General features: G+C 39.5%; 1 protein-coding gene and 1 long non-coding RNA gene across 2 annotated transcripts; one reads left to right on the top strand and one right to left on the bottom strand.

Annotated features, from left to right (window-relative positions):
- The first annotated feature begins 4,573 nt into the window (after nt 1-4,573).
- ngfb (nerve growth factor b (beta polypeptide)) lies at nt 4,574-7,318 on the top strand. Its single transcript, XM_022200640.2, has one exon. The coding sequence runs from the start codon at nt 6,198-6,200 to the stop codon at nt 6,777-6,779; it is 582 nt and encodes a 193-aa protein (XP_022056332.1). The 5' UTR covers nt 4,574-6,197; the 3' UTR covers nt 6,780-7,318.
- Nucleotides 7,319-10,483: 3,165 nt separating this feature from the next.
- Nucleotides 10,484-11,143, bottom strand: LOC127533919 (uncharacterized). The gene is made up of 2 exons (XR_007941807.1): nt 11,082-11,143; nt 10,484-10,596 (listed from the first exon to the last, which is right to left on the bottom strand). It is a non-coding gene; the product is annotated as an uncharacterized LOC127533919 (long non-coding RNA).
- Nucleotides 11,144-11,565: the final 422 nt, after the last annotated feature.

Genomic DNA, 11,565 nt, shown 5'->3' with positions numbered 1-11,565 from the left:
CCTAAATAAACTTTCAGCTCTTAATGTTTTCTCGTATATCTGTCTCTGACGGCACAGGAGTATTTAAGCCACGACAAACCTGTCCGAGCTCATTCGCCTAAGAATGCTGAAAAAAATGTACTATGTTACTATTAAACTAAACGGCACTCTTCCTCTCTGGATAATCAACAGCGTGCAGGTCCGCTTCTTCTTTTCAGTATGTTCAGTATGCGGCTATCTGGTGAGCGGGAAAAGCATATTAACTTTCTCTTCTCCGATGAGTCTCACCGAGAATGTGTTTACAGTAGGTTTACGAGCCAGTCGAGACACTTTCCCCGCTCGTCTCTCACCAGGGCTGAGGAGAGGAGGCAGACGAGGGCAGAGGTGTGCTGGATGGAGGCCACAGCCGGGCCCGATGGCAGGAGGCGTCCAGAGCTGTAATCAAACCCTCTAGGAGCCACAGAGGAGACACAGTTCACGTGGAGACACTGAGAAGGTATGAAAAGGGACAGATGACGCAGATTACATCGGTCGATGCAAAAGCAAACGGGGATGGGAAAAACTCGCTCAAATGACATCATTAAAAGAGACAGTTTTAGATTTAGAAGAAGCTCACAGTGTGCTATAAACATCACTTCACAAGAATCCTATTGAAGCCCACACTGGATAAAAACAAGGATAAAAAACTTATTTCAGCTTTTACCTTGAAATAAGTGAAAAAATCTTCCAGTAGAGCAAGTGAAACATTTCTTGGTGAGATTTCTTGAAATAAGATTTGATATTTAGAATATTGAGATCTTAAAATTAGCTGGGAAACTTATTTTAAGCTTTATTTTACAAGGATTGTCAAGCTTAGGTGTCTTAACCCTCCTGTTGTCCTCATTTACGGCACTGAAAAATATTGTTGCCTTGTCTGAAAGAAATCCTAAAATTCAGCAAAAAAATTCCCCAAATTTAGAAAAAAAAATGTGCAAAATCTTCATTAAGAAAATTCATTTAAAAAATTCCCTTAAAAGTTTTATTTATTTTTTAAAAAATCCTCAAATTTGACAAGAAATAAACATTTAAAAAAATAAAACAATATATATATAAATTGTAAATATTTTCAAAAAATGAATAAAAATTTTCTTTAAAAAATCCTAAAAATATCTAAAGTGATTCCATATATATCAGTAAAATTTTTAATATTTACTTTAAGAACATTCACAAAAAAATCAACCAAAATCCAGTGAGGAAACAAGAACCCTAACAAGAAAATTCTTGTGAATATTTTCAAAGAAATGAGTGGAAATCTTCCCAAAAAAATCCTTAAAATATCTGAAGTGATTACATATATATCAGTAAAACGTCTAATGTTTTCTTTAAGAACAGTCTCAAAAAATCAACCAAAATCCAGCGAATTTCACTGGATTTTGGTTGATTTTTTTGTGAATGTTCTGAAAGAAACATTTTTTTTAACATGTCTTTTTTCCACACTTTTCTTCCAAACTTTAAAACGAGTCCATTTGACCTGCAGGACGACAGGAGGGTTAAGACAAGATAATTTCAAAATTGTTTGACTTAACAAGATATTTAAGATGCATCATCTTAAAACAAGTCCCTCCATCTTGCTGAAATGTCACTTGTTAAGTGAATTTATCTCAAATCAAAGGGGATGAGACATTTGGACTAAAAATAAGACAAACAGACTGAAGAAGATTTGGAGTTTTTGCAGTGAAAATGAGGGAAATTCTGCAGAAATTAGAATCAAGTTCATTACACATTCTTGCAGTTATCCTGTAAATACTTTAAACCCTGAATATCTCCAAAAAATTGCCAAAAATCTAATATATTCACAATATTTAAGTAGAGTTTGCAAGTAGGGATGGACAAATCAAAAACTGAGGGAAATAATCTGAACAACTGACAAGTTTCTGAGCTCTAGTCTTCTAATTTGTGCCCCTGATGTATAAAACAAAAAGGAAAGCGATGCTATATTTTCAGAAGACTTCCTGAGCTCTCAAATTCCAGGACATTTTGCAAGAACAGCGTTGTCTGTTTGTGCAGAAGTGACGGATTCTTTCCTCCGTTTATCTTCCGCTCAGCAAAGCGTCCTTGTCTGCAAATGCTTTGTGGGTTCCCTCCTTACTTTGTCTGTCCCAAATGTCAACAGATTTTTCTTTTTGTTTCATTCCAAAACTGACTGAAGACAGAGAAAGCACAGGTGTATCACTTCAGGCTCTGTTCCGTGGCTGTCCCACAGAGCCACTCCAGTGAAGTGGAATCCACCCAGCATTAATGCTTTTAGTTACACCTGCTCTAAAATGCCTATCGGGAGCCACTCAGCGATAAAAGTTAAGATATATTATTTGGTTTTTATATGCCTGTTCTAAGGCGTATTAACAAAATGCTTCAGTTACATTTACAGCAGTAATGCAGTCATTCGAGTGTCAAATGAACTGTGATAGCTTGATGTAATTAACTGTAAAAATGAGCCATTTTGTTGTGGGCCTTTTACATCCTGTAGCAAAAGAAATGTTGCCACTGGGGAGGTTCGTGCTCATTTCAAGTTCATTGCTTGACTCCAGAATTTATAGCTCTTTTTCCACTTGATGAATGTTTCCTCCTCCCTGCTGTAAAGCAAACTTCCTGCATGTCCTAAAGCAATCCAAATTGGCACATAGTGTAAATAAAAAAAAGAATGTAGTGTCCTCTCCAGTGGACTTGTCTGTTTATACCAATTAAACCAATCACCCTAAAGCTGATGCAGTAATGATTTTGCAATGTCCAGATGTTGCACAGGAAGGCCGAGCGGAGTGGCTGATGTGGGAGGAGACGAGCTGGGCCGGACAGTCATCACAAGCATTAGTGTAATCACAGCTCACGTTATGTACTATTGCACAGGCTATGATTTTTGCTTTGATTTGTTGTGCCAACAGTTTTAATCCGTGAGCACTCAGCCCGACACCCGGGGCAAACGCAGCATGTAATAAAGCTGCCTGACGGAGCTTGCTGGCCACACGTGTTGACACGCCTGTGATTCCTGTTGTGCTGCGTTAAACACAGTACACAGCCTCTGAGTTTACTCAAACCAGCAGGGACAGATGTTTCTGCCGTGTGCGTCGTCACAGCGTGATGAAGAAACTGATATCAAACTGATGGAATGTGGCAGCAGTGGTAGTTATATTCCCCCGCTGTGACGTAACACACACATCCACGGACAGTTTAAGTAGCTGTTGATGTATGTGATATTGTTTATCGTGCCACAAAACATCTGCTATGTTCTGGGGAATTATGCTGTTGTTGACAGGGAGGCATCTGATCAAATACCTTTTTAAAATTAGCATTATTACCTTTATTTAACCATGGTTGTTCCATTGAGATCTCTTTTACAACAGAGACCTGGCCAAGGATGGCAGCACACTGCAAAAACTCCAAATCTTACCAAGTCTGTTTGTCTTATTTTTAGTCCAAATGTCTCATCCCACTTGATTTAAGATAAATTCACTTAACAAGAGACATTTCAGCAAAATAGAGGGACTTGTTTTAAGACAATGTATCTTAAATGTCTTAAGTCAAACAATCTTGAAAGCAAAAATCGATTTTTGAGTGAAAAACTGCTATTTTTTTTAGCATGTCTGGTTTATTTTAAGACACTTAAGCTTGACAATCCTGGTAAAATATAGCTTAAAATAAGTTTTCCCAGCTAATTTGAAGATCTCAGTATTCTAAATATCAGCTCTTATTTCAAGAAATCTTACCGAGCCATTTTTCACTTGTTCTACTGGCAGATTTATTTCACTTATTTCAAGGTAAAAGTTCTTTAAAATAAGCTTTTCCTTCTTATTTTGAGAGGGGCATTTTTTCCAGCATAGATAGATAGATAGATAGATAGACAGATAGATAGTTTTCCATGCTATAGTTCAGTGTTTGTTTATCCCTCCATCCACCCCAACCTCCTCCCAGTAGCAGTCATTGTTGGTCTGTAAGCTTCAGTCCTTTTCTCGTCATAATTACTACAGCCTCAAGAGGGCACTGTTACACTGAAATACAAGCATGAGTGACAATATTTAAAGACCAGAGGAGTTAACTTTATTGAGGCGACAGTCTTAATCAGTTCCACATTTATATGGCAGCATGACAATGACTCAAGACATACAGCTAGAGTCATAACAACTATCTTTAGCGACCGTATTAAAGTTTGGTCACAGCAAATATTGAAATAATTTGGTGGTTTTATTTTTATAGCATCCTGACTTTACTTTTTGCTCTACCAGAACAGTTAGAAGCTTATTGTAAACTCTGATCTTTGTAGAATTCGGATAAAGCTGTTTATATCTTTAGAATAAAGAAAAACTTGACCTAACTAACCTTGATATATCGATGATGAATACACTGAAAAAGGAAAATGAGAGGACCATTTAGTGTGTGCATTTGCAGCTGTTCTTAACAAAAGTCCACATGCATGAGGTGAGCGTCTGTCATCCTACAACACCCCAGAGAATATCTTTGGACAGCCAGAGACCGTACGTGACTTCACTGTCCTCTCAGTGGAAGTAATTATATCAATAATTTCACTATGATTGCTAAATTGGATATCAAACATTCTACAGCTTCCTGTTTACGTGTACGAATGTAAGACAGACTGAGCCTCTGCAGCAGCGCTTCATTACAGCAGCTACTGCCTGCTTAATTAGGATTTACAGACCCTAACCTTAATCGTACCAGACAGAGTTTTATATACACTGCACTTTGGAAAACTATTACCACTAAGCCATTAAACTCTTAGTGTCAGAGAAGATGTCTTTTCCCGCTTTAAAGCTGAGCCGCTACATGCTCCTAAATGTAAGTTAATCTCACAGTTCAACGTGTTGTACCCTGAAGTCGTGAAGGGGAATTTATGGGAGTATCTGCACACTGGATTAAAGCTTATAATTTTCTCTCAAATGAAAGGACATTAGGTTTTGCCTCACAAGAGCTTTAGTGTAGTGTTCAGTCACTCTGTTTTCACTTGTTTTCCTCCTGCTGGACTATGAATGGACATGACGCACATGCAGCTTCATACAGCTAGTTGATAAATTAGTCAAATATATGTCAATATATTGATAACTTTTTCTAGATCAGCCCGACAAGGTTTGACTTTGGCTAGAAGCAGAAGCCGAAAGAAGCTAGCCTTGGCCACTGAGCTGATCTGCTTGACTAATTTAAACGCCCCATCAGCAATAACACCAAGATTCCTAGCCTGCGATTACGAGTGGCGGCCTCTTCAGTGGCTCCGTCTATGTCAGAGTTTAACTGTTTTTAGATTTTTTCTACTTTTTCTACACACAGCTGTGTATTACTATACATCCCATGGATATGGAACACTTTCAGAGGTAAAGTATTGTACAGCAAGATTTTCAGAGTATATACTAACCTTTAATGTTACAATCCATCCATCCTCTATACACCGCTTTATCCTCACCAGGGTCACGGGGGGTGCTGGAGTCTATCCCAGCTGACTCGGGCGAAGGCAGGGGACACCCTGGACAGGTCACCAGTCTGTCACAGGGCTACATATACAGACATACACTCACATTCACACCTACGGGCAATTTAGAGTAACCAATTAACCTCAGCATATTATTGGACTGTGGGAGGAAGCCGGAGTATCCGGAGAAAACCCACGCATGCACAGGGAGAACATGCAAACTCCATGCAGAAAGATCCCAGGCCCAGGCCGGGATTTGAACAGGGGATGTTCTTACTGCAAGGCGAAAGTGCTAACCACTACATCACTGTGCAGCCCCTTAATGTTAGTAGCCTGTCTTTTTGTTATTTTATGTTGTATGTAAACTGCTATCTATCTATCTATCCATCTAAGGTTCTAGGAGCACAGAGGAGAAGAGTCTGGCTTTTATCATTGTGTCAGTCCTGACCTGCTTTCGTTCATGCTCTCTGTTCCTACATCATTTTGTCAGTGGCAGGAAGCCTTTATATCTACTTTATGTTGCTAACCAAACACTAAACAACCAACAAAATTAGTAGCTAACTGGTGAACACAGAGACACATTGGCAGATTAAGGTTTAGACACCAAACAGAAGGACCAGAAAACCAGAAACATGACCACAAATGATGGCCATCGTTGCTCCATGTATGGCGGCTGATACATCAAACAGGAAATGGTTTGCTTGTGGGTACAGCAGCACAACAACAGCAGTGTCTTCTCTGCTTCCTGACACCCTCAGGTTGTGTGCCCATGAGGTCGTCTACGCTGGTCCTGTTCCTCCTGTTCAGCGCCCGGGCGGTGGCCACCATCAGAGGGGAGCAGAAGGATCCTGGCAACAACCCCAACTCCATCCCCAACGTGGACCCCAAGCTCTTCACCAAGCGCAACTACCTCTCGCCCAGGGTGCTCTTCAGCTCCCAGCCCCCCGATGCAGAGCCGGACGGGTCTCAGGGCGGCGGCAGAAGGACCCGCAGGCGAGCGGGGCAGCCTCAGCACCGCGGGGTGTACTCGGTGTGCGAGAGCGTCAGCGTCTGGGTGGGCAACAAGACCAAGGCGACGGACATCAAGGGCAACGAGGTGACGGTGCTGCCGGACGTGAACATCAACAACGTCAACAAGAAGCAGTACTTCTTCGAGACGACGTGTCACAGCGCTCAGTCGGGCAGCTCGAGCTGTTTAGGGATCGACGCGAGACACTGGAACTCCTACTGTACCAACTCGCACACTTTCGTACGAGCGCTGACTTCGTTCGAGAACCTGGTGGCGTGGAGGCTCATACGCATCAACGTGGCCTGCGTGTGCGTGCTCAGCCGCAAGTCATGGCGGCAGTGAGGACTTCATCTGCACTCAGATACAGAACACACACAGACATACTCATGCTAACATGCAGACAGCTGTGACTTTGTCTGCATGACTTATCACCAAAGACTTCTCACTCTCTGCACAAAGTAAATTATTGGTATATGTCAAAGTATCAGGACTGCATGTATACACACCAGACCTGGGTCAAAGAGTATCTGCAGCTGGGGTGTTTGTGGTTAACCCTCCTGTTGTCCTCATTTACGGGCACCAAAAAAATATTGCTTCCTTGCCTGAAAAAAATCCAAAAATTCAGCAAAAAGAAAAATTCTACAAAACTCTAAAAATTTGCAAAACCTTCAGGAAGAAAATTCCAATAACTCCTTAAAAGTTTCCCTTGAAAGTTTTATTTTAGAAATCCCCCAAAATTGGCAAGAAAATTCTTGTGAATATTTTCAAAAAAATAAGTGAAAATCTTCCCAAAAAAATCCTTAAAATATCCAAAGTGATTACATATATATCAATAAAATGTCTCGTGGTTTTTTTTTTAAGAACATTCACAGAAAAATCAACCAAAATCCAGCGAAATTCGCTGGATTTTGGTTGATTTTTCTGTGAATGTTCTTAAAGAAACATTTTTAAACATTTATTTTTTCCCACCTAAAGATATTCAAAAATGTCCCAACAATGTTGAAAATGTGGACTTTAGAAGTTTTTTCCACATTTTCAAACTACGTTCTATTTACAACGAGTCAATTTGACCGGCAGGACGACACGAGGGTTAACAGTTTGGAGAACCAAGGGTGTAGCTGGGTGTCTACTCGAGCTTTAGGTCGTAACAGACTCAGCTTGTGGAGGTTTAAAATGCAGCTAAGCGCTAATCTAAACACAACTTTCAATCATCGCTCTGAAAAATGCTCTAAAAATCTAACTTAGTGGGAAAATTCTTCCTCGGAGCATGTAGGATCTACTTGTAACCAACGTAAAAACACTTTTCGAGCGTGAAAGTGGAGGAATTTTTAATTTTATCTTTCACTTCCAAAATTTCGTTTGACAACGGCAGGCCCGAGTTCAGCTGAACCGCAGCTAAACGGCAGCTTAACAAGATCCGCCCCAAACAGCCACAGGTGACGCAGACTCGAAAACGGTCGCTAAGGAAACTGGTTTCGGCTGTCCGAGTTTCCGTGACTGCTGACTGCTCAGGAAGGAATTTTGAAATACCGCTGAAACAATATACAGCGCGCGCTTTATTGTTTGTAGTTTGGTTACGTTTTTGACAAACACAAACATCTTTTTGTAGAATTTTGTTTGATAAATTTTGATACAGATGCGATCCCGTTTGTATGTTCAAACCTGCCATGCAGAACCTTTGTCTCTAACTTCTGGCAGTTACAGTATTTACGTAAACACTGTCGGCACACTTTTGCTTATCGATTGCTTTCTTTTTTTAGACTGTAATCTTTCCTCTGAGCGCTCAGTTTCCTTTTTATCTGGAGCATCAGAAACCTTTCTTGGAAGCTTCCTAGGTTTTCCCACCTTGTTGCTGGAGCCTAATCCATCTCCGTTGCTATGGTTGCAAATCAATCAGCGCTGGTTAACATAAAATGCGTCGATACTGGCACACAAACGTGGTGATATCACCACAGATACTAGATTTAAAACTCCAGTAGTCTAATGCAGAATATAAAGGTTCATATGGCATTGATTGGCTTAATCATGATTGTGATAACAGTTTTAGCAAAAGCTTGAATGCAACAAATCTTCAATTAGACTGACCTCATATCTGCAGATACTGGACATGTGCTGCTGCATTTATCTACACGACTGTTAAAAGTCTGGGCTCACTTAGAAAAGTTCTTTTTTTTTGAAAGAAAAGCAGTTTTTTCTCAATGAAGATAACATTAAATTAATCAGAAATCCAGTCTAGACATTGTTAAAGTGGTAAATGACTATTCTAGCTGGAAATGTTTAATGGAATATCTCCATAGGGGTACAGAGGAACATTTCCAGCAACCATCACTCCTGTGTTCTAATGCTACATTGTGTTAGCTAACGGTGTTGAAAGGCTCATTGATGGTTAGAAAACCCTTGTGCAGTTATGTCAGCACATGGATAAAAGTAGGAGTTTTCATGGAAAACATGGAATTGTCTGAGTGACCCTAAAATTTTGAACAGTAGTGTGAATGGATGGAATTAAATGATCTCCATAGTCTGTCGCTTAATCAGTAATTTTATCTCTGAAGTCAAAAATAAACCACTCGTATATGAAGTTTCTCAAATGAATAACGCCACTTTTGATGATTTAGATCAGGGGTGTCAAACAGAGGATCCAATCCGGCCCGCTGGACGACTTTGTAAAGAGCAAAAATTACAGTGAAGACATTAACTACAGATTGCGAATGTGTAAAACTGTAAATGTACAATAAATCCTAGACCATGACAAGTTGTTTTGATCAGAAAGTAAAATACTAGTTTGCTCATTTTTCTTTTGTAATTTTGTGTCTCATTTTTGTATTATTTTGTCTTGCTTTTGTCTAACTTTTGTTGTTTGTCTCACACTTTTTGTCGCTTTGTGTTTCCTTTTTGTCTCACTTTGTGTTTTGTTTCATTCATTGTTTTGTGTGTTGTTTTGTTTCACGCTATTGTCATTTTTTGTCTCTCTTGTGTCTTCCGTCCATTTTTTCGTCCCTTTGTAACTTTTTTGTCTAAGTTTTTGTCTCTTTTTGTTTTGTTTCATGTCGTTTGTCTTATTTTTTTGTCATTTTGTTTTGCGCTTTTGTCATTTTATATCTTGTTTTTGTCATATTTTGTCGTGTTTTTGTTGTAAGCAAAAGTTAGGACTTGTTGTCATTGATAGGCTATGATGCTGTGATTTTACTGCTCACTGGAGATCAAATTGGGCTGAATGTGGAACCTGAACTAAGATGAGTTTGACACCCCTGATTTAGACTAATCTGCCCTTACATACTTAGTTAAATGCAGACTGACATTCTACCATTTTTCTGTCTTCAGAGCAGCCTTTATTTAGTTGATGTCTCTTGGTCACAGCATCACGGTTCAGACTAAACCAGAGGTGTATTTTCACCTGCAGCTTCCAACGGGGATTACAAGACTGTGTTATTGTGCTCCAGACAGCACAGGCTTAAACCTGCATTAATTCTAAACTGAGGCTAAGCTAGCGAGAGCAATGGCCTCTAGGAGTTTTGGCACAATAACACAGTGGAGCTACTTACAGTATTTTTTTGCCGCCCATTATCCCGTCTTAAAGCACCCCCACTAATGTCACAAATACAATTTGACCCAGGCCTGATATAAGCAAAACTTTTGTTAAAATGTTGTTGTTGATATTGTTATTTATTAAACACTTACAAACATGTGCTGTGTGTGTTATGAAGTTGTCCAGCGAACCTGCTGTTCCTCCAGTAAAGACTGAGGAAAGCCTTGACATGAAAATAAATTTCCTTTTTGGCTTGTATGAAAAAAAAAAAGAAGAACAAAATACCCATATGGCTTCATTTTACTGCCATTAATGTGCTGCTTTGGCTTTGTGTTTCCCTCCTGTTCTTCATTCTACAGCAGATATCAAACAAAAGGGGGAAAAAAGACATAAAAACAAGATTTCCTCTGAGTTTAGAGGCTAACTCGGCCTGATAATATCACGGTTTGCCATTTTCTGCGCCTTGGCAGTGACATTTTGGTGTTGTCAACGCACAACAAATTATACTCCGGGCTTTCAGTCATTATCAGTTGTGATTTATTTTTAGGCTCACAGCCCAAATTTGTATCACGGCCACAGTCTATGATCACAGCTGGCATTTGGGATGTCTGATGTGACTCAGACAGCTTGGAGCTAAAGTGGAAACAGAAACAAAGATCAGCTGTTGAGATTAGGGCTGTGGAAACAAGAGTGTTAAGAGAAGTATTTCCTTTCAAGCCTGTCAACTGAAATTTCCAGAAAAAGCTTGGTTTCCAGCTGACTTGTTCACCTCAAACTAATGCATCACTGCGCTGCACTAAAAAACAAAATACAACACTTCCCTCTAGAGGTCAAAGACTGGAACATATCCAATCTGTCTGCATATAAAACTAAGGAAGTAAAAACTCTGATGCCAATATATTGATCACATGTTAACCAGGACACAGAAAACATATTATAATTTATCGCTCAGACGTAAAAGTAGCTTTAATTAAGCCGAATATCAACCATTAACCACGTCTAAAAGCAGCACAAAGCCTTCGTGAATTAAATTAAATATCCAGAATATTATTTTCGCGCTTGTAACGCGAGTTTCAATGGTTACAAAACAGTTGTAAACGACAAAAAATGCATTTTACCTCAGTAACCATGTCAGTAACAACTGCTAGGTTTAGAGAAGCTAGTTCCACACTGTGCATACTATATGCGCATGCGCATGAAGTTCTGAAGTGGTGAGTTCACAGTTTATGCGGTGCCCTCGGAAAAGACACCTTGTCTTTGTTTCACCTCTCTTTGTTTCCTTTTATTGGACACATTAATAACAGAGAAAAGACAGGTAGTTATCTCTGTGGGGTCCTCTCAGTGACTATCTATAATATTACCTGGCACAAACGCAGCATATAAATCATTTCCATTAAAATTTATGTTTTTGTAGGAGACAGTACAATGTCCGAGGCAGAAGAATATGTCGTTAATGCGGGTAAACGCAGAGCCCAAAGCTGTCATGAGCCATCTTATCTAAAAACAGATTATAGTGTTAATTTTAATGACTTTTTTTTTATCACAAGTCCTGCAGCATATCGCAGAAAGCAGGACAATAGATTTAATTAGCGTCAAAAATCA

The sequence above is a fragment of the Acanthochromis polyacanthus genome, chromosome 5, assembly GCF_021347895.1.
Source record: "Acanthochromis polyacanthus isolate Apoly-LR-REF ecotype Palm Island chromosome 5, KAUST_Apoly_ChrSc, whole genome shotgun sequence".
NCBI lineage: Eukaryota > Metazoa > Chordata > Actinopteri > Pomacentridae > Acanthochromis > Acanthochromis polyacanthus.
The sequence above is the reverse complement of the archived record's forward strand: the minus strand, read 5'-3'. Positions and strand labels throughout refer to the sequence as shown.

Bases quoted from the DNA above. Each gene is read 5' to 3' on its own strand.
- ngfb (XM_022200640.2), top strand. From the start codon at position 6,198: ATGAGGTCGTCTACGCTGGTCCTGTTCCTCCTGTTCAGCGCCCGGGCG.